At 36.4% G+C, this 24170-nt stretch overlaps 1 protein-coding gene across 2 annotated transcripts in view; it reads right to left on the bottom strand.

Moving 5' to 3' along the window:
* The window catches only part of LOC131074118 (pentatricopeptide repeat-containing protein At1g76280), a 254542-nt gene that overhangs the window by 181412 nt on the left and 48960 nt on the right, over nt 1–24170 (bottom strand). Inside the window, exons 3-4 of one of the 2 annotated variants that reach the window (XM_058010671.2) lie at nt 17215–17314; nt 3721–3914 (exon numbers count right to left, since the gene is read on the bottom strand). In XM_058010671.2, coding sequence (XP_057866654.1) covers nt 3721–3914; nt 17215–17314 — 294 coding nt within the window. Of the gene's footprint in view, nt 1–3720; nt 3928–17214; nt 17315–24170 lie in introns of both variants that reach the window. The other variant, XM_058010672.1, reaches the window with a different exon arrangement.

The following is a 24170-nucleotide window of genomic DNA, read 5'->3' as shown; positions in this document are numbered from 1 at the left end:
ATATTCTTTGTAGTGTTGCTGAATAAAACAGACAAGATGACCATGCCTTTAATTTAGATGGGAGTGCTTCCGAATAAAACGAGTTTAAATTTGTTTTTAGGCATAAGGCAACAAATGTTTAAACTGCTTGATATTAAACCTATTTCCAGTAACCTCAAATCTGTTGGACAATAGATTAAAAATGTCTTTAAGCCTGAGACAGGTTTGCCGTAAAATGTGGAATGGCAAGTCCACAATAAAAAAGCTTATCGGCTAAATATAATAATCAGAATTTAATATATGTTCTACGAGTAGATATTATGACTAAATCATTGTTTAAGCAAATCATGCATAAAATCATAAAATGGATTTTAAACTTTTATGTGATGAATAGAGTAGACATTCCAAATGGCACTTGGCCATGAAACACAACACAGAAAAGCAAATAAGGAAGATGAACAAAGTTGAGTCAACAAACATTGTGCCATTTGAGGAGGTAGCACAGCTTGGTTGAGACAATCCACAAACCAAATAAGTATTGTGTAAGGCAAAGTAAGCAAGAGAGTCAATTTAATGTAAAGAAAGTTGTGCCCTAAGCATTGAAGTTGAAACAAGAGTTGAAGAAAGTTAGAGGTAAGAGCACTTCCCCTTCCTCCTCTCAATGACTTGAGCGTCACCACTTATTACCTCCCTAAAATTTGCCACAATTTTGACTTATTCAAAACCTCCAAGATCTCCTTCAAGCATGGTTCCATCTCCGTCCCAAGTGACCATAGTTGTTCCTCCTAATGAGTGTCATATTCTCTCACATAGTCATTATCATACATACTCCCTCACATAGTCATCAAGGATGATCACTTGGTTTATTTGCCAAGATTGATGTAGACAATGTTTATAACAAAGAGTTGTAATGAATAAATTTGAAGAGAGATTACATCAAATTGTACAAGAGATACAATTAGGAGTTTGTAGTGTTATTTAAATTTTTCATTATGCAAGTAGTTAGAACAGGTTAGTTCTCTCCCAAACATTACACCCATCCACCTAATAATCATACCATATAAAATTATATCATCTCATAATCATCTATTATGAGCATACATATCATTGGTGTAACATGAGTATGACCGCATGTATATTATGCATTTTCATGGTGGTTAATGAGAAGACATGTTTTCTTATATTTTGTGTTTTGTATTACAAATACCACAGAGAAAGTAGCCAAAAAAGGCAATGAATTGGAAATTGCCCCCAAGACTGATTTTTTTCAATTGGAAAATTGCAACACACTGAAAAAAGTCATCTCGAAACAAATTTTGCTGATTTGTTCCAATTTATATTATCATTATAATTTAGAGATGTTGAATATTATATTTCATAGACGATTGTCAATCAAGCCTAAGAAAATGAACTACATTCCAGAAATGAGGAACAACCTTTGCATACAACAATATGCTAATAATAACACAACCATAACAAGCTAGAAGATCTATACTTCTTCGATGCTAACAACATATAAATATTGAAGATATTGTTATTATGACAAATCTAAATTAATCTTATACCACTCATGAATGACTAAACCAAAAACATGTACAAATTTATCTCCAGACTTGACAAACATAGCTCACCAAGTGGTTTAGTCATTACATCAATAGTTCAGACTATAATAGGAAGACTATAAAGACAGTTTTCATTATCAACCAACTAGAAAATGTAATGATAAAATTCAATATGCTTGGTTCTGGCATGACAGACTAGATTCCTTACCATCTTGCTAATACTTTAGTTATCACTGACGATAGCCATGTCACCTCACAGCCTATATTAATGTCTGCCTTGTATTTTGCTTCTATTGAAGACAACGTAGCTGCATGTTGTAGCTGGCTCTATCAAAAAATTAACCTTGAACCAATAGTGAACAAACAACCCATGGTAGACTTCCTCATATCAACTAATTATACACAATTGGAATCAACATATTTTTCTAGCATGAAGCCAACAGATCTTTGATATAAAATGTTAAAGTCAAGGGACAAGGGACCCTTTGACAATTGAAGGACTCGTTTTGCAGATTGCAAATGTTTCTCTTTAAGTTTGGACATGAATCAACAAAGTATAACTTATTATAAAATATTAATCCAATCGGATGATAGTAAGGTAAAGCAAACCACCTACAAACTGTTGACACACTAGTTCACTGAGTGGTGGTGACACAGTGTTTGCTAAAAGCATGATCCCAACTTCCATAATTGTAGATGTAGAACTATATTTCATCATCTTGAATTTGTCGAAAAGAGATTTCGGGTACTTAGTTCATTGAATGGTGGTGAAACAATGTTCGCTAAAAGATTGATCCCAACTTTCATAGGTTTAGATGTAGGACTACATTTAAACATCTTGAATTTGTCTAAGAGAGATTTGGCATACTTAGTTTGTGATACAAAAATTTATAATGATCAAATTGCCATATTACACCTAAACAACATTGAAGCAGGCCTAGATCTAAAATTTGAAAAATAGAACAAATATCAGATTTCACCTATTGAATCAAAATAGAACCACTTCTAGTGATGGCAAGACAACATAGACAATTAAAAGCAGTACACCATCATCACTGATTTTGATATAGAGTGTATTCAAACAGCTTTATTCAAATCCATAGTCTCTAAGATACGTATAATTTTTAAAATACCGAACTTGAGGAGCTTACTTAAGTCCATGAAAGGATTTTACCAACCTACAAACCAAATGTTCTTTTCTAGGAACATACAACCCATACAGTTGTACCATATTTGCTATCTAAACCAGATCTGATGCTCAGCAAATCTGCAAACTATACAGTCTTCTCCTGAGCAAGCACACCTTTTTGTAAATGCCCAAACTCACACTAGGGTTGTACAAACTTGTTTTCTGCGCCAAGAAAACTATTGCTTGCTTCTCTTATTTTTAACATCAAATGAATTTTCCTTCTTTCAGAAGACCTGGTAATACTCTTCTCTCTCCACTTCACAAGTACATTAACTCCTCAAAATAATTCAATCTCTGATACCATATTATCATTATAATAAAGAGCCATTGAGTATTACACTGCATTGAGGTTTGTTAAATATAATAAATAACCCTAAGAAAATAAATTACTTCCTAGAAATCAGGAACAACTATTTTCTTATTTCTATGGCTATATTTTCTGATTTTTTCATAACCCTTACCTGAACCCTAATTTTTAACTAAGCCTAGCCTAATCCTAACGTGAGTTTTCTGCAATTAAATCCTGACTTTTTAAGAAAATCTTTATTTTTTGATTTTCCTATTGATTGCCACGAAAGGTTTTTGCCACTATGATCAATACAATGATATATGTGTAATGTTCTTCTAGGGTGATCTTTGTGAATTAAAATTCCATCCCACATTCTTTGAGTACAAAGAATGTAAAACATAGGCATTTGCCATCTCATATATTTAGAGATGCTCATGTTCATAAGCAAAACTGAATGGTTTTCCATGCATTTCAAGAGTAAAATACTGGCTATTTTTTCTTACTAATTAAAACTATGATTTAACATTTTTTTTTAAATGAACAAGTAAAATAAATGATTCAGGAATAACATTTCTCATTAGTAGAATATTACAATATACATCCGTTGAAAACCTGTAACACTAAATTTATTGTGTGTGCATTATTTTTCAATAATATTGCTGGAACAAATCAAGAAAATTCAACAATACAAGCAGATCTACCTCTGGGTCTGGAAATCTCCAGCAGGACTCAAGAAGGAACATGCAATCCTCACTTGTCAAAGAATCCTCCATAGACCCAAGATGACATAGAAGATTAATTGTCATTTTTGTGTTCCCCAAGCGCAATGCTTCATGAATGCGTACTTGTAGTGATTGCTTAAACAGAATAACTTCATCTACGCTCACTTTGCTGCCTGCATATGGTTTCTAAACCCCATCATGTGAAAGCCAAAAAACAAAATTCACTGTAAAGGCAACTTCTGATAACCAATAATTGGCCATTGTATCTTAACAGATCATCCAAAGAATTCAAAGATGGAATCAAAGAACCATGTTCATAACTGTCAAATTTCCTTCTTTACACCTCAGTGAGGCATATTATCATTTAACTTACAGTGTCTTCATCAGATTAATTCTGAAATAAAAACGCAAGGGTAAACTGTTAACTAACTCTATCGCCATTATATTTTAATGCATAACTCCTTCCAGAACTTCCCTTCTAAATCTATTTTTTACTCTTTTAGTTACAAAATGTATGAATAAACAAATTCTCAATAAGTATATCCTATAACTAAATCATAACAGAACTCAGCAAAATAATAACCTCTCTATATACAGCCAAAAACTCTCAATAGAGATATTCTAAATTTATAAAGTAATTAACCTCCACTGTGAAATAACAGCTTCAAACCAAGCAAAACTATACAAATTTGGGGGCCAGGAGAAACATATAGAGTCACATTATGGAACACTTGCATTCAATTATGAACTAGTATAGATATCTTAAATATATCTATCTAAAAGATGCTGACAGATACCAGCCTTGAGGTGCCTATATTGAATTTACAAGATAAATAAGATACGCACCTCAAGACTGATATCTCTTACCATCTTTTAGATAGATGTATTTTGAAAACTATGCTAATCTTTAAACCTTCCTCATACCATTTAAGAAAGGTTTTCTAAACCAGCCCACTGCTGACAGTTATTGATCAAAGTTGCATGGACACATGTCATGTCCCCCCCCCAATCTTTGACCCAAAAAGATAGCGAACAATGAACACTTGTGCGATCAAGGGTGGCAGCCTTGATAACAATTTTTAAGTAGTTAAGAAGTAATAAGAGTACAGAGTACCAATAGTAGGTTGTATATTTATAATTGTAAAATAGAAATGGATTACTAAGGTAAAGACAGTAAGGAATGGATAGTTTAGCCACCAATCAAGGCATAAAGACTTGCAAGCATCCAAGGTGCTAGAAGTTGATCTTCCATCAGAGGGCTTCATGAGCATTAATATAATAGTTAGCATCCAGATCATGTAACAATCTGATTTGCTATCATAGAAGAGGCTGATAATCAAGAAAGGAGTAACGATTATCTTTATATGATATCCAGATCAATAATCGATCAAGTGGAAGTAAGCAATCTTGTTAAGCACCAACATATGAGACAATTGTTATCATTTATTCCCAGCAGATCAAATAATGCATTGAGGCACAATTTAAAGAAGAGTCAATTGATTAGTTCGAACCATTTGTCAAAGTCATCTCAAGCACCTAGTACATGATAGTGATTATAACAATAAACAAACAATAATCTACCATCCATTAATGTTTATTAACAGATGGATTAACTTACGAAGAGACACGATGTTAACCAATTATCAGCGGTTGGGAAATTAATAATCATAAAAGAGTGCTATCCTTTGTAATGTTAAGGATGAGATTATAAGGAGAATCCGATTAGCAATACAAGTCAATCAATAACTAAATGGTACGATTAAGCATCAAGTGTTTATTAACCTATCTGGATTTGAAGGCTAATCAATTACATAGTGAAAGGATCTGAATCTAATCGATAATCATAAAGTTAATGTAATGGTGCGATCAAGGATAGATAAGAGAAACAATTGCAAAGAGACAAGAGACATGTCTCTTTAGACACTATTCCTCATCATTCATTAAGATGATCCGAATTCATTCCAAGGGGGCATATGTTATTGTTGTTTATTAGTGGTATCCATATTTGAATCTGCTCTAGTCGAGCATCTGCCTTTGGCACATTCAGGTGCCACAGATTAGAGGAATGGAATTGAAAATCAGAGACAGCTTTGCTGCGAGGGAAGACCGTATATATCATACACAACATCCGTATAGTGATGGAAGGTCTTATAACATTGAAGTTTATCTCTTATAATTAATCCATTTTGGATCACTCCTAGAGAGCAGTTGTGGTAGGCACACAACCAGTTGCAAAAGGAATCAAGTCAACATTCCGGGAAGGCACCAGTTTACACTATACACTGACAGATCAGAGACAGCATCATCATCTATTATTGCAAGCATAAACCTATATGTCATGAAACAACAATGACACACCACAGAATGATACTATCAATTACATCTAAATATCTTTAGGGGATCAGACGTATAAGTATTTCAAGGAGGGGATTTTGCTTTGGTTTTACTATATCCTATGGGGATAATTCTACTGGACTCAAGCAGAACTCAGAAAATATATATATTAATTCAGTAGCCTTTATAATTATCTTGCAATGTGAAAGCAGATTATAAAGGAGGGAATACCATGTGGGGAGTCTTTGATTTGACAGAGACATCAGAATTAAGGAAAAAGGACTTCAGTAGAAACTCAGATTTATTAGTATTAGATTAAGCTTGCCTAAGTGCTTGTGGGCCCCACACAATAATTATTCATATTCCTGTAATAAAAGAACTCTCAAACAGTGTTTGCAACAATTAGAAAAGGTTTGGAGATTTCACAATGATTATTGTGTTTTTAGCAGCAGCTCCACTAAAGGGAATGGGCCCTGTTGTGACCTATTTCACACATCGCCCCATTGCAAATGGAGACCCCCAGTAGTTTACTTTTTAGGGTTTTGTCTAAGCTATGCAGTTTCATAAGTCTTTATTTTTCCAGAGTTTAGAGTTAGAGTTTTTGAGAGTCACCCCAAGCCAAATTGAGAATTCTTGCTCAGATCAATGTCTAGACGTCGTCAAAGTGCTCAAAAGGCACGAAGGACAAAGATCGCAATTGCTTTGAGTCAATTCTGAAACCTTCTTATTTTTAAACGAATTTTGTTTTTTTGTTTTTTTTGCTTTTTTTATTTTTGGCACTTTAGGACCAATCCGGGAAGCAGCTTTTTTGGCTTGCTTTTTGCTTTTTCTGCTTTTTTGAAAGTAGACCTAGGGTTTAGTCCCTTGGGTCATATCATCAATGCCCATGTCTTCAAAATCGAAAAAAGTGTAAAAAGCAAGGAAAAAGCTCAAGGCTAAGGTTTGTTCCATAAGATCCAGATAAAAACATGGCAGATCAAACTCAAGCATGGCAATGGAATAAAGTTTGGAAGGTGGCCATCAAGTCTGCACAAGGTTTAGTCATGGCAAAAGACTAACAAAGTCCGCCCAAGAAAGAATGGCCAATGTCTTGCTCATCATGAAGACCGCTATGTTTTATGTCTTATCAGGTAACCAAGTCCACCCTATGCATGCACCTAGCATATGGGATGGATGGCACAACACTTAGCACTTGGCCTAGCATGTCCACACAACCTCAAACTCCGCCATGCCTATAATATAGATGCAAAAGCATATGGATTTCAAAGAATTGATGTTGTTCAATTAATCAAGGAGACAAAGCTCCTTTAAATAGAGTTACAAAGACGATGTTTCTAAAAGAAACAATCGTTAACTAGAGGCGAAATTAGAAACAACTTAAATGACCATTAATAACACAAAGAGAAAGATATTATTCTAATACCCTCCCTTAATGGTCATTATTCTAAATACCAAGAGAAATAACAGAGAAGGTTGCCCCCTTCTTCTCAGAACACGCTGCAACAGAAGACAAGAGCCTGCCACTGACTCTGCCACTTGAGATGAGTCTGCCACCAATCCTCCCAGAAACTGCAGAACTTCTGGAGATACTCAAAACAACACCAACCGTCCAACCTAATGTTGGAGAACTGTCCCCCCCTGTAACTAGAGACACACCAAGAACAGTTGTCACGACTTTGAGGAAAAGATCGGCAAACCCTTCAAACTATTGCAGATGAGCAAGATGCCCGAAAATAGACTACAAACAAGAGACTAGTGCAGATGTTCGCACAATAACTCTAGGTGCGACTAAAAAACAGACTGCAGCAAAGTACAATTTTTGAGGAAAAAATCATAAACCCTCCCATGATTTTTTTCATAAACAAAAAATATTTAAAAACCCACAGATAATTTCTAAGGACAAAATTATTAAAACCCACAGAATTTTTTAAGGGAAAAAAATATTAAAACCCATCAGAATTTTTTTTAGGTAAAAAAATATTGAAAACCGAAACAAACATCAATGCCCAAAAGCCATCTTCACGCTTTTCGAGGCATCAAAAACGAGATACTAAGAAGATGTTGAGTGCACAAAACCTGAGGTACAAGGTTCAATGCACTGAGACAAGTGCAAGCACAAATTCCAAGGCACGCTGGCACAAAATTCAAGGCATGGAAAACGAGGCACCCAGAAAAATCTAAGACCAACCCAAAAAATTTCTCAAAAAACCCACCAAGAATCTGAAATCAGAATGCATATCCGACGGCTCAAAAATCAAGGCACAGAAAACAATGCACCCAGAAAAATTTGATGACGACCCAGTTGAGGTCTTGAAAAACTCACCAAGAATCTGCAACTAGAATAAAATTTTGACTTGAACTAAAGGCTCAAAACCCTAGTCGAAAATTGCAGAAACCCTAAGCAGCCATGAATGAACCAGATCGAGCAAAAACACGTGGAGAATAGACACAGATCAAGGGCAAAGACATGCAACGCGATTTGCAGCCAAAAATCCACGAAATGGAAGCAAACCACTTCGAAAAACTTTTGAAATTTTTTCTAAAAAATTCCTTTTGAAAATATTTAGAATAACAAAAAAATTTCAAAAAAATTTCATTCTCTGCTCTGATACCATAATACAAATGCAAAAGCATATGGATTTCAAAGAATCGATGTTGTTCAATTAATCAAGGAGACAAAGCTCCTTTAAATAGAGTTACAAAGTTTAGAATAGCTAAAAATCTCAAAAATTATCTCTGCTCTGATACCATAATACAGATGCAAAAGCATATGAATTTCAAAGAATCGATGTTGTTCAATTAATCAAGGAGACAAAGCTCCTTTAAATAGAGTTACAAAGACGATTTCTCTAAAAGAAACAATCGTTAACGAGAGGCGAAAATAGAAACAACTTAAATGACCATTAATAACACAGAGAAAAATATTATTCTAATAGCCTAAGACAAGACAAACTCCAACCTGCAACATGGTAGAAGGCAATGTCAAAACCAACTTGAAGTCCGCTAGGCATATGAAAAGTGCGGCACATGATAGATGAAGTCCGCCTTGGTCAAGTTGTCCAACGGTTGTTGAAGTTCGCCCAGCTCAAAGGAAGCATGTCTAATGAACCTCAAAGTACGCCCTATCTATAAATGGCAAATCAAACTTGAGGTCTGCTCAAGGAGAAAGTAAAGCCTAAAAAGCAACGGCCAAACACTTGTCAAGTCCGACTTAAGTAATGTGAAAGATGCCTAAACCTCTACAAACTCCAACCTACGGTTAAAAGGACTGTCCAACTCCAAACAATGTCCAAGCTCTCTCCAACTCCGCCATAGAAAAGATGTCCAAGCATGTACCAAGTCTGCCTTGGTAAGGAAGCCTTCAAGTCCGCCCAAGTAGGAAAGCACGAAGCAAGCATGGCATGAAGAGGTATGAAGTCCGCCAAACATGAAGGGAGACATCCAATGGAGTTCAAAGTCCGCTCTACCTAAAGTGATGTCCAAACAGCCATCAAGTCTGCCCAAGACATGAAGACTATGGCAAATACTATATAAAAGTCCGCCTAAGGCATAGACAATGGGGCCAATGGAAGGGTAAAGTCTGCCTTGGTTAGATAAGTTCAAAACTTGCTTAACATGTTGAAGCATATGGCAAAGGTTATCCAAAGTTTGCCTTGGCCAAGATGGCAAGAGAAAAGCATAATGAAGTCTGTCTAAAACATGGCATGAAGAAGTATGAAGTCCATACAAGGGGTAAAGTCCACCCATCAGCAGGAAAAGAAGTTCAAACACAAGATGAAGTCTGCCTAAGCATCAAACCAAGATGGCAAGACATGAGATGAAGTCCACTAGGTATAAAGAATGTCCAATGAAGATGATCAAAATTCGCCATGAGAAGGGAAAATCGCTTGGAACAAATAAACTTGACACAAAGCACATGGATAATTCACATTGATCAAGATGAAGGGGTCGGAAAATAAAATACATGGAAATATTTTCATATTTTTCCAACACTCAAATTATTTTCAACACAGGATTATTTTCAAAAGGAAAATAAATTCAACACTTGGAGAAAATTTTGGAATTCAAGAGAAATATCTAGAAGGTTCTATGCCAAATCGCCTTGGATGAAGAATAAAACTTTCCATTTTGGAAGAAATAAAACAAGGCTAAGTTCAATGAACCTAGAGAAAACAAAAAGAAAAAAGAAAAAAAAACACTTAAAGCTCCTAAAAATCAAACTTCTCAACTCTATATCAACTCAACTTGTCCCTTTTAAAAATTCATTATCAAGTTTGAAGATTGGAGTTCGATTTTGGAAGAAGTTTTTTCTCTCATGAAGTTTTGGAAGATTGAATTTTGAAGAAGTAAAATTTTCTAAGTGTTGGAAAGCGAGAACAAGATGCTTTTTCTGAATTTATGACAGAATTTTCAGAATTTAAGACATTTTCATCAAAATCGGTCAAAGAAAATGCCAGAGGATCAAGAAATTCATATTGTTGACTGATTTCTTCTGTCTTAGCCATGTGTTTCTCAAATCTGCTAAATACATAGCCAAATTTATCCATTTTCAGTCTGATTTTTCACAGAATTTTAACTTTTTGAGTTAAAACATCCAAAATCAGAATTAAAACTTTAAATTTTCTCAAGAAATAATGTTAAATTCTCATGTGTTTCACAGGTTAATGACTACCAAGGGAGCACCCTCAAGAAAAGCTCAGATGAAGTTTGCTAGTAAAGGATTGCAGCCAGAATCGAAGATCAATTCCAAGTGGAAGAATGTCACAGACACCAACCTCGGGCACGTAGATTTCAAACAGTTTGGGAAGAGGATGTATGGCCTAGATGGATTTTTGTCAACACCCATTGCTCGCCGGATGATGAGAAATGGCATCATCCAAGCAACTAGATTTCCACCAGCCATGGAGTGTGTTGAACTGATGGTTGAATGTGCTATTCACTACAATGCACAAGAAAGAGATATCATTGCACCTAATGGAAGAGTCTTAGCTCGTCTTGGAAAACTGGCCATTCAGGATGCCTTTGGGATTCCGAGCTATAATCGAACTTCATATAAAACCAAGGAAGAAACTAAGAAACTCTATGAAACTCAGCCTGAACTTTGTATGACAAACATTAATAGGTCATGGCTGGAAAAACCAAGACCCAGTCTCAAGAAGGTGCCAAAGAATTTATTCCGCACTGACTTCAAGGAATATTATGGCGATCTCATCTTGCTACTGAATAGAGTAATTGGAATCCCTCAAGGTGCACCATTCGAGACATGGATGTATTACTTCATTGATGAGATCACTTCCAGAGTTAAGATGTTCAATTGGTCCAAAATAATCAATGACAACCTGGATGAACAGCTAAGAAATTTGGAAAGGACGAAGTCCTTTTATATGAGCTCCTACATCATCTACCTGTTGGCAAGAGACTATAGATCTACATGACTGATTTGCAAAGGCACAATCAGCAATGGTGAAAATGAGTTCACTATGACTGTTACCTGCAACTGCAGATGAGCGAGAAGGCCCACTTCAAAAGAGAAAATGATGTTTTCTTGATGTATATCACTAGAATACTACAGGGAGGAACCCATCAAAGGCTAACTCCAGAAGCTAAAAGTTTGATAAGTAAAAATGGATCCTGGTTTATCCAATTTCCTAGATTCACCTACATAAGAATTCAGGGGTTTACCAGATGTCCGTATCGGCTTCTAATTTATCCCACAAACAAAATGGTCCTGCTTGAAGTCCTTAGACAACTGGAGCCATACCAAAGCTTATAGAGAGCCAAGCAGAAGATGGCTATTTCCTTTCCATTCTTCATCGGAAATATGCTGGAGTCTTGTCCAACTACATAGGCAGCTGAAAGTGCCAAATTGGAAATGTAGTGGTACCCATTCACACTCTACTGATCCGGAGCTAATTTTCATCCTCATAATCATATTGGATCAGTGAACGAAGAAAAGTACAAGCATAGAATTGATTTGGAAGAATTTTGGGCAAATGTTTTTATATGAGTTTGAAGTTCAAAAGAGACTTTGGTCCAGACTACCAATAAGCTTGATCAAAACAACTAAGCTCTTCCAAGTGCCAGGTCAATTGGAGGACAATGGAGAATACACTCAGTCGTGCTATGATGACAATTGGCCTCTCTCTTCTATGAAGTGGTCCGAACCAAAACTCGCTGATCTAACCACCTTGATGTAGCCAGTCATCAAATATTCACAATGGTGGGTTGACCAGCAGGTCCAAGGGTTGAGACAAAGAGGTGTGACTCTCACATATAGCCTAATGGGCGTCATGGAATCATACCCTTCAAATGAAGAAAGTGCTCAGCCAGTTGAAAGTGTTGACTCTCGGAAAAGGAAGAAGGCAGTTGAAGGTTCTTCGAGGATGAAAGGAAAGAAGGTTGTTAATGAGCAACATGTTCGGAAGAAGCAAAGATCAAAGCCATCCCATTCTGCAGCGTCTAAGAATGTAGGCAATGTATTCATTATTGAAGATCAACCACTTGATGAAATAGAAATTCCTTCACCAATTCATGAGGGAAATGTGATGACAGTCCATCAAAAAGGTGAAGAACCACCATCTCCTATAGGCACAGAAATATTGGAGTCGTAAAATGAAATGGATATTCTGGGTGATCAATTTCAAGAAGGAATGATCTTCGCTTTCTATGTAGGCCAGAATATACCATGTGAAGACAATGATCAGGAAGAAGAAGGCATTGAACAGCCTACAGTTCTTGATTGGCTGAAAGAAAGATTGAAAGTAAAAGCACCAATAGAAGTTTTCCAAAGGAGAGGTTGCTGCAAAGAAGCCTGCCAGGAAGTTTTCCACAATCCAGAAAGATGAAGTAGGCAACCGTACAATCCATATTGTTGTACCAAAGATAAACAAATCAAAAGAGGATATTACTCCTCCAGAATATGAGATCACCACTTTTGATTTGGGACAAAGTACAAAGGGTCGGGAAGTAGAAGACTTAGATAATTCAATCGCTTCCATGAAGGCAAGACTAGACAAAGAGGTAGAAAAGAAGAGGGAATACAAAAAGAAAGTGGAGCACTCAAGGGAATATATCCAACACCTAACTAAACCACTCAACCAGCGCGATGCAGCGGCTCCTCTACTTTTGAACTCCTTGCAAGAAGCAACTAAAAATCTTGAAGAAGAAAAGACGACAGCAAGAGAAACCAAAGAATGGATTGCAAACGGAAAGGAAGAAGCAGCAACATTTGCAAACAAATTAAGGCTGACATATGGGCATACCTCCTTCCTACTCTCCAAGAATTGCAAACATGGCGAAAGCATGGGCTAACCCCCAGGATATTCAATACAGGATTATCTCGTGCCTCAGAGTATTGAAGGGCATGCATAAATAGGAACTGATTAATAAGGAGATAATTGCAGCAGGAGCTGCCTATGATTTTAATGCATGGCATTGGACATTAGTTGCCCACAGTGAAGTTTTGGAGAAGGTGAAGGCGGATAGTGCTAAGGTCGAGGAGCAGATAAAAGAGATTTGGGATAAGATCTTCCTTGTAGCTGCAGATGTGCTTGAGAAGGAAACAATCAGAGAAAATGATATGCAGCTGGAAAGCCTAAAGCTCAGAATTCAAGAGAATTTCTTCGTCGTCACTGGACCAGTCCTAAGGCATAATTTAACTAAGGCATCAGAATTCTTGTCCATCCGAGATGCCTTCCAAAGACAGGAGCTAGAGTGGGAGATCACTTTTGCTGCTTGTGTAGATGATTTGGACGGATGGGAATACAGGATCAATGTCCTGCCACTTGTCACCATGGAAGAGGTCGACTCAATTGTGTCCATCCGAGATGCCTTCCAAAGACAGGAGCTGGAGTGGGAGATCACTTTGGCTGCTTGTGCAGATGATTTGGACGGATGGGAATACAGGATCAATGTCCTGCCAATTGTCACCATGGAAGAGCTGCCTATGATTTTAATGCATGGCATTGGACATTAGTTGCCCGCGGTGAAGTTTTGGAGAAGGTGAAGGCGGATAGTGCTAAGGTCGAGGAGCAGATAAAAGAGATTTGGGATAAGATCTTCCTTGTAGCTGCAAATGTGCTTGAGAAGGAAACAATCAGAGAAAATGATATGCAGCTCGAAAGCCTGAAGCTCAGAATTCAAGAGAATTTCTTCGTCGTCACTGGACCAATCCTAAGGCATAATTTAACTAAGGCATCAGAATTCTTGTCCATCCGAGATGCCTTCCAAAGATAGGAGCTGGAGTGGGAGATCACTTTTGCTGCTTGTGCAGATGATTTGGACGGATGGGAATACAGGATCAATGTCCTGCCACTTGTCACCATGGAAGAGGTTGACTCAATTGTGTCCAGATTCATCGAACGCAATGCAACTCGTGAGGATAAGGATGTCCATTCCTAGGAGACGGCTAATCACACCAATTGTCTAGCATGCATTTGTCTCTAGTTTTATTTTTGGAAACTCTATCTGGGGTTGTGTTGTCTTGATCTCAACCGTTGATCTTAGATCAATCTTGGCCATTCATTTGTTTTCAAAAACTCTATATAAACTCTCATTCTCTCATTTTCATTGTTGTGGAGAGATTAATGAAATTGTTGCTTAGAGCTACTTGAATAATAAAATTTCATTTGCAAGTGTTTGCTTTAAAATCTTATTGTTATTAAGTGGTTGCATGGTTGCATATCTTTCTTCAACAATATAATAGATTTGATAATAAAGTTGTTAGATGAACAAAAGATTTGATAGTTTGGATTGGTGAAATCTTTCTCATACTTTCTTTGGATGGATGATTTATGTTCAATGTGTAAAGTTAGCCTGAGCTTATAATGTGGAATGTTGAACTTCTGCTTTGAGTAAATATTGTTCGATTAATGGTATTATTCAAGTATGAAAATCTTGAGCACACCCTTGGAAGATTGCACTGGCTTTGTGTATTTGTCCTAGTGTGGCAAAACAAAGTATTGTTATTGGTTTCACCCAGTCTTTATCGTCTCTGGAGTTCATAGGAGTAGATTAGAATTTCTAAACCTTCATCCTTTTTATCCTTTTTCTTAAGAAGTCTGAAATTCGAAAAAACAAAAAAAAAGAGAGCAGTTATTGCTAAATCCGTCTAAGTCCTAACTTGAGCGTAAGTCCCCCTTGTATTTCAGCATACAAAACAAAGGAAGTTATCCAACATAAAGTCGCTCGTTCGCACATATAGACCTTGGAGTTGCCTTGTTGTCTTTCTCACAATCTTGGCACAAGTAGTGATTTTGTTCAGGAGAGGATAGAGTATCCTTGGATATTTTATTCTGATGTTCGGTGAATGATAAAACGTACACCAACAGGACCCACTTGGAAGCCTTCTGAATATGGGTTGTGGCTTTTATTTTAGCCCCACTTAAGCCTTGCAGGTTATTAATTGTGATTTGAACAATCAGCAATGCCAAAAGGTCAACAATGGGCTAAGAGTAGTCAACATGTTGAAGATTGAAGATTTTTGTTTGGGAAAATTCTTTGTGTTTTCTTCCCATTCTCCACTAATTGTGAGATATCAATCAGATGGTCTAAGGGAATGATTACAATATAGAAACACATATCTCAAATAAGAGAATCTATCAAGATAAGTACTACTTTCCCAAACTAGCCTTAAAACTTTAAGTTGAATATTATAATAAAATATATTCAATTTTGATAAAATTATATTTATTAATGTATTACAACTCACTTTAAGTTAGAATTGTTGTTTGAGGACTAAAATCCCGAATGGGGACATTACAACACGAATATGGATACGGATATAGTATTGGATATAGATACGGCCATTTTTTAAGAACCCCAATATGGATACGACTAGATACGACATTCATAAAAAACACATACACATATATTTAACACAATTTTTTTAAGTTACTCGAGGAGATTTTCATTACTTCAAAAGCAATATAGACACATAATTGCTACATAAATAATGATTAGTTGATTTAACATTTTACAATATGCAAAAATAGTAGAGTTGTTGCATTGGAAATTAACCCAAAAAATGGGTCATTGAAATAGAAAAACATTTCATTTGTCTTTCTCATTTAGTCTAGGTTTTGTTTATACCAATTTTTTTTTTTAAATCCATGAATGATATTTTTTTAAATTAAATTTAGGAAGATTTACATCAAATTTTAAAAAAACCAAATTACATAGTATCTAGCATGGTTGGAAATCAAGGTTTTTTGGGCACGCATGGGTACAGTATTCGACGTGTATCCCGGTTGTATCGGATACATATCCCTTTTGGATACGGGGACACGCGTGCCCAAGGAGGGACAAAGGAGTTTCCGGCTACTTTGTTATTGATGCATACCATCTAAACTAAATTCTTAATACCATCTAAAGGCCATTGGTGTTACAAGTTACTGCAATTAAAAAGCCCGAAAGTGTAATGTTTTGAGATGAATCTGATTTTAAAAATTTGTTTTTCTTTGCCTTTTTTCAGAGTAGAAAAGAAGGGGTGCCATAGTGACTGTAATTCTTCTGCCTCCCAATTTTTTCTAATTTCTATATTCAACATCATAACCTCTTTTTGTCTGGTAGCTTGTTAATTATAACCACACACAGATATATGTCAATGTTATATGCGCTCAACATGTCCTTTGCATCCACTGCTGAAAGTTTTTAATATATCCTATTGGTGTATTCATAATTTACTAGCAGTGTCTAAAGCAGGTATTACTAGTTACTTCGGATAGGAATGGAAACGTGAAGGTTTTCAGATGACTTGAGCTTCAAAAAAGAACATTTTTGTATTTTTTATAATAGAATGAAGAGCGCCTTAATGTGATCACATGTTGTTCTTCTGGTCCCAGGAATATCTAGGTGCAGATTTATACTTACAATCTATAAAATTTCCAAATAGCTATTATTTAGATTTAAGTTTTCTATTTTCTTCTTCTAATAAATTTTAGACTATAACCACACAGATATTAAAATTGTAAATGTTAGATGTGCTCTGTTGTGTTCTGCACTCCTTCACAAGTATTTTGCAATTAATTGTTCTAATTTCAACATTTATTTGGTGTTTCAACAATCACAGTGACAAAAATGAAATCATAACTACTGAATCTGACTAAAAGGCATTAAACTTAGTAAAATTCTATCTTTTACCTGTGCTCTGCTCCAAAGAAATGGAAGTGTGAATAGGCAGAATTTTTGATGTATTAAATGCACATGATGAATGTAACTGTGTTGTAGGGAAACCATGCACCTACATAATCACCACAAATAACTAGAATAATTTGCATAAGTTCAATGACATAAACATGCTATCATTGTGCACAAGAATATAACAGTAACAAAGCCCAAAGGAATGTCACTCCTTACAATATGGACAATTCATGGAAAAATACATTTAGAAACAACATAGATCACACAAAAAAAATCCAAGCATTCAGTTATATATTGCACAAATACATGAAAAATTTTAGACAGCTTCAAATGGTGATTTTGAATGAAAATGATAAATGTAACCATGTCATGAGGATAACATACGCCTATATAATCAACATAAATAATAAAATGATTTATGTAGGATCGACAATATAAACATGGAACAATTAAGCCAAAGGCATTTAACACTACCATATAGCCCAAGAGAATGTGAAAACAAATATACTATTAGGTTCATATTGATCAAGCCATTATTACCAAGAGACTCCCCTAACCCTCATTACTCATTATTGAAAAAACAATTATATCTATTCTATAATGGTCATCTTAGTTGTCGACTTAATTAGCTTTTTAGTTCGTTAGTTTGTCAACTTATTTAGCTTTTAGTTTGTTTAATCTTTTAAGTGCAACTATTGCTTCTTTTATAAGAACACATAGTTAGCTTTTTAGATTTTAGCTTTTTAGCTTTATTTAGCGTTTTAAGCTTTTTTAAACTTTATTCAGCATTTTAAGAATTTTTAAGCTTTAGTTTAACGGTTCGTTCTTTTAGAACACCATCTTGTAATTCGTTTATATACGGTTGCATATTTGTAATTAATTCATTCAATTATTTTTCATGTAATTAGAGCATGGATAAAAAATTTGGAGAATTTATAATTTTAGAAAAAATTCATAGTGATTTTTTTTTTGTGAAATTTTTCCGAAGTTTTTTTTTGGGCGAACTTTTTAGGGTTTGGAGGAAAAAAAATTCATTTTATGCAGATCGTATTTTTTGGGTGCAATGTTCGTGGGCAATACAATTTTTTGAGATTGTAGGTTTTTCGAGAGCCACAATTTTCACGTTTTTTTCATGATTTTCAGGCAGGTTTTGTCAAAGGTTTTTTGGATGGTGTTGTTCTTTCTATGCTAGGGTTTTCTTGAAACTTTTCTGCAGATTTTGTGGTATTTTTTGGTTTCCTTCAACCCGAGCAGCCTTTTCTGTGTTTTGTGGCGTGATTTTCGGAACTAAAAAATTGTAGAATTCGTGGGTTTTCAACCCACATTTTTGTGGGTTTATAGCGCGACAATGGCAGCGACGGTTTCTCCAACTCGTGTTTTTTTACGGCAACAGCAACGCGTTTTTAATTTCCTCGGCTTTTGAAAAACACGCGATTTTTTTGTATCCGACTGTTGTGACCATTTCACACATCGCCCCATTAGAATGGGGACCCCCTCTTTTGTTTTTGTTTTGCTTGTTCTTCTCTCTGCTTTTAGGGTTTTGAGTGAGTGAGTGGTTTGTTTGGGCTAGGGCTAAGCCTTAAGGGTCCCTTCTGATGTCATTCAAGCTAAGTCCAGTCAAATTTTGGAAAATTGTTAAGTATCTTCCTGAAGAATTGAGATTGTTGAAATAAGGTAAGCCTGTCAGGGGAGTCAAATAGGTCTCAAGTTAAGTCTAGATTGAAGGTCTTTACGGTAAGGTCCAGTTGTTTCCTGGTCTAAGTCAGTCAGTGAAGAAAGTGAGTCTAGTGGGCTAAGTTGAATAAGTGAGGAAATAGATCAAGAGTCCGATAATGCCAATTTCGCTCCTGGCCTTCTCTGAGGGTCCAAGGCGAAAATCCTTGTAGGCTGGATTTCCTTCACAATTTTGGCTAAGTGTTGAGATGTTTTAAGAGGATTTTGGTGTGTTCTTGCCTGGGGAAGATGATGAATTGAAGGATTTTTTTTAGCAAAATGATGCCTGAAATAGGGAAGTCGCTCCTGACCCTTCCTGGGGGTCCAGGGCGAACTTCATCCTAAAACACAAATTCTTGTTTTGAGAAGACTTGCTAACTGGTTCCTGTTGTGACCATTTCACACATCGCCCCATTTAAAATGGGGACCCCCTCTTTTTTTTTTTTTGCTCGTTTTTCGCTCGCCTTTCGCTTCGTTTTTTAGGGTTTTGTTAGTTTGTCAGTTGTCTGGATTTAGGGTCAAGCCTTAGGGTTTTAATTGCCGTCTTTTCAGGCCAGAATCCAGTCAGTTTTGAGAGCTTTTGAGCTTCCTTTTGTAGGATGCAAATTTTGAATGAAATGAATTCGCCAGAATGGTCTATTTTCAATTGGAAATTTTTGAGTGCAGAGCTTAAATTTGTCTAAGTGTTGAAGATGAAATGTGAATTTTGTCCAATTGACTAATTTTGACCAAATTTTGACCTTTTTGATTTTTTTTGATCCCGGGCATTGGGAATGATTTGTTTTTGCCTCGTGAATTGATTAAACGTGTGAAATCATGTTATTTTGGCCTGTAGGAGCAAAATCGCTCCTGTCCCTCAGTGAAGGACCGGAGCTCGTTTTCGAAAATCTTACTGTCCTTACAGGGTCAAGATGATTTTTCGAATGGAAGTGATAGAGAAAGGCGAGATCTTTCCGTTGAATATAAATTGAAGAATTTCACGAACGGAAGATGCCTCAAGGATGCAAAATCGCTCCTGTCCCTCAGTGAAGGACCAGAGCTTAAAATCAAATATTGCTTTGTCCTTGCAGGATTTTAATGACTTGACGATTTGAAGAGGTCCAAGGAGATATGTTTTATCAAATGAATATAGCTTGAAGTGCCATCATGAAGAAGAATGACCCAAAATGCAAAAATCGCTCCTGTCCCTCAGTCAGGGACCAGGGCGAAATCCATTATAGCTCCCGTCCCACTCCAAGGGACCAGAGCGAAGTTCTTCATAGGGCACGCACTGGGCAAAGATCAAGTCAGTTTTACGTTCGAAGGCAAGAAAAGGATATGAGTTGAACCCGTTAAAGACAAATTGAAGATTACCAAACGTCAACAAGGGACCTAAATGCCCAAGTTCGCTCCTGTCCCTCAGGCAGGGACCAGAGCGATTTTTGTCTTAGATGATTTTCTTGCTAAGTTTGAAGGAATCCCAAGGCATGGATGGATGAAAGGAGGTATGATGAATCCGTTGAAGATAATTTTCGAAGATGATAAAATGAAATGAAGCCTACAGGACCAATATCGCTCCTGTCCCTCTCCAAGGGACCAGGGCGATATGATGATTATATTGCCGTTCCTCCAAATTTAAGACACTCCAAGGCGAAGAACAAGGTGGCAAAGGCATTTCGAAGCGTCTTAGTCAAGCATAAAGTCACAATGATCGTCCAAATCGAAGGATTTGCACTGAAATACCCCAGTTCGCTCCTGTCCCTTAGGAAGGGACCAGAGCGAAATTTGTATAAAGGCATAAATTTTGAAAGTTTATCACACATCAAGCAACCAGGGGGATCAAGGGGACTCCATTTTACACAATGATAGCAATTACAAGTTGATGGAAGCAAAGACAAGTTCAAAACCATGAAGTTCGCTCCTGTCCCTCAGGAAGGGACCAGAGCGATATTAATCATATTGGCTAAATCTCTCAAAAATCACGTGAGGTTAAGGTTTTGCAAGGAGGTAAAAGGTCCAAGGCATGGTTAGATGATGATATTCAAAGGCTTCAAACGTTAAACGATCATCAAATTGAACAAAGAGACTATATCGCTCCTGTCCCTCTTCAAGGGACCAGGGCGATTTTTATTAAAACCTTCATTTTCCTTCAAATGCATGTCAAGGCAAGTTCACACAAGATCAAGGACGTCTTTTAAAAGGCAATGAACGAGGAACCAAGGTTGAAGGATAACGCATTTTGGCTAGAGCTTCAAGATCGCTCATGTCCCTCTCCAAGGGACAAGGGCGATGATCCTTCCAAACGTCTAAATGCCTTATAGAAGTCAAGAAAAACAAGCATGAAATGGAGAAAGCATGAGGATCGCTCCTGTCCCTCTCCAAGGGACCAGGGCGATATTTGCCAAAACACTTGTTATCCTTTAAAGATCACGTTAAAGCAAAGTTACACGAGGTTTAAAACATCACTTGGAAGGCGATACAAAGAAGGTGAACGTTAAGATGCAAGATCAAGGAGAAAACACTAGGATCGCTCCTGTCCCTCTCCAAGGGACCAGGGCGATATTACATCCAAAGGCACTCATTCACACATGCAAGACACTCAAGCTCAAAGGACCCAACAAAAATATCGATTTGAACGTAAGGATGGAGACTTTGGACGTCGAAATTGCAAGAATCAAGACCCAGTTGATGGATCGCTCCTGTCCCTCAGTCAAGGACCAGGGCGATAAGGTTTGCATTTTTTTCATTTTTGAAATTTTGGCGCTCAAGCAAATATTTTTGAATTTATTTAAATGCTAAAAATCGATAATTTTTTGAAAATTCAATTTAAATGGCATTTAATATTTGCGCTTGATATTAATTAATTGTTTTTGCCTTGTAAAAAATCGAAATTGTTAAATTAAAAAACATTGGCAAATAATTAATTAATTATTTTAATAAAAAATTCAATATAGCGCTTGGTATTTTAGAGGTCGGCCTTTATTATTTATTTAAAATTGTTTTAATTGCCTTATTTCTACAAAGGTCGGCCTAGTGGTAATTAAGGTATGAGCGCTATAAAGGGAGGTGATGATTTTCATTTTTTACATTATCATTTTATCATCTTCATTCAAGTGCAATTTGGAAGACAAAGGGAGAAGTGCGAAATTGTGTTCAAGTGCGAATTGTATTCAAGGTGGTGCGAAGTATTAACCAAGGCATTAACATCAATCCAAGGCGCTACGAACTTGAAGTTTACATTTGAGCGAACTTGGAGATCACGTCAAAGATTTGAAGGGTGGCGAAGTTGATAAGAAAGACATTTATTTGAAGATCACGTTGAAATATCAATTTTGCCTAGGCAAATTCCTTGTTTTGCATTCTAGAGTTAGCTCTCAAGTAAGGTATGGCAAGATCCCTTGTTTTAATTTCGAATTTTGATCGTCATAATCTTAAATTTTGAATTTTGAATTTTGAATTTTAATAGCTCAATCGTTTTTTAGGAAATAATAACTCAAGGATTTATTATGAAGTTTCCTAAAAATTAATTTAATCTATGTTATTCATTGCAAAATCATGTTCCTAATTTTGAAATGTTGTGTAGGCATCAAATGGAGATCTCATCAAGGAAAATCAAGCCGGATCAAGGACGGTCTTCGCCGGGACGATCAAGCAAGGACAAGGACGACCTTCTTTGGACTAACGTCATCAAGGGCAACCTCTTCCAATCCAGTGTTCCAAGGCGAGGTACATCATCATCCTGCACATCAAGGACACAAGGAGTTAGAACAAGGGCTCGTTGAAGAAGTAAATAGTTCCAGATGAATTAATTAAAGCAAGCTTCTCAACAACATCAAGTTGAATATCTACCAAGTTACAAGTGTCAAATGAGGTGGCGTCCTAGTCATCACGTCTCCAATCAGTGAGGTCCACCTCAGCATGTCCAGATTCAATGTTGTAAGATCCCTTGGCTAATCTGACCCTGTTTTGCTTATATGAACACCAAGGAATATTGTCAAACATTTGGCATACAATGTTTGAAGCCGCTGTAGTGAATTCTTTCTTTGTCTTCTTTGGGTTTGTAGGCTGCAAATGAAGTTATGGAAAGCTTCTAACAATGCAAAGTTGTTATAGAAATGATATACTAGCTGTTTTAGACCTTTCCACACATGTAATGACTGAAATTAACTAGTACAGCTAGTTGACATTAAGACAAACACTTGTCATGCATCCCAAAGTACACCTACAGCCATTAGGCATTTAAGCAAACAATTGGCATGAAAGCTAAATGGCTGATCAATGTTGAATGTTACCATGAATGTGGAATATGCAAATTATATCTCCATTAAACATATGCAACCTCCAAATATTTCATGATATAATCATAATAGAAAATGAGGCAATGAAGTAATGATTTTCTAATACAATGACCATAGATAGAAAACCTGGTATTTCAATGGCTGCCTTGATATATTGGTTTGATTCTCCTCATATGCAAATCCCTTGTCAAATATATATAGCTGTTCAACCTTTCTAAATCCCCTTCTATAGAACTCCAACTACTGTAGCGCACTGTTCACGGCACTGTAGCGCACTATTCACGGCACTGTTCATGCGCACTGTTCACGGCACTGTAGCGCACTGTTCACGGCACTGTGCATGCGCACTGTTCACGGGGGTACTGTAGACGCGGGTACTGTAGCAGCTCACAAAATAAATAATGACAATGCATTGGCAATGTTTCCTCCAATATGGTCTTTCAACTTCCAGATGAAATTCATTAACCAGCTCAACATTCCATGGATTCTTCTTCAATTTGTGCATAAATAGTGACCCTGAATGAAGTCACTCCCAATGGCAAATATCAGTGATTATTTCAGCACCTCAGATGCCCTAAACTTCGAAGAATTTACGCTCTCCAAAGTACAAAGGTTGAAACCTTGGTTTCTTCCTCTCTCAAACTTCTCCCATTTCAAAAATTACAATTCATCAATTGGATGCCGAGAATGAACTCCTGCCTTTCCTTTTATTCTTTCCTTAAGAGAGCTCAAACACCTTCCTGGCCAATGTGGGATAAAAGATTTATTCCCACATTAAATTATTCACTTAACGCACTTTATTATATTAAAGTGACTTTATTATTATAAAGTTACTTTAGAACTTTATAATAATATTAAAATATTAAATAAATCACTTAAGTCACTTAAACTTTAATATCTCTTGATGTACTTGTCTGATTGCTAAGCCGTTTGAGCCAGGAGTCGACTCTCCCTGTTCTCCATGTG

Source organism: Cryptomeria japonica, chromosome 4 (assembly GCF_030272615.1).
Source record: "Cryptomeria japonica chromosome 4, Sugi_1.0, whole genome shotgun sequence".
Lineage (NCBI taxonomy): Eukaryota > Viridiplantae > Streptophyta > Pinopsida > Cupressales > Cupressaceae > Cryptomeria > Cryptomeria japonica.
This window is presented reverse-complemented; position numbering and strand designations above follow the sequence as displayed.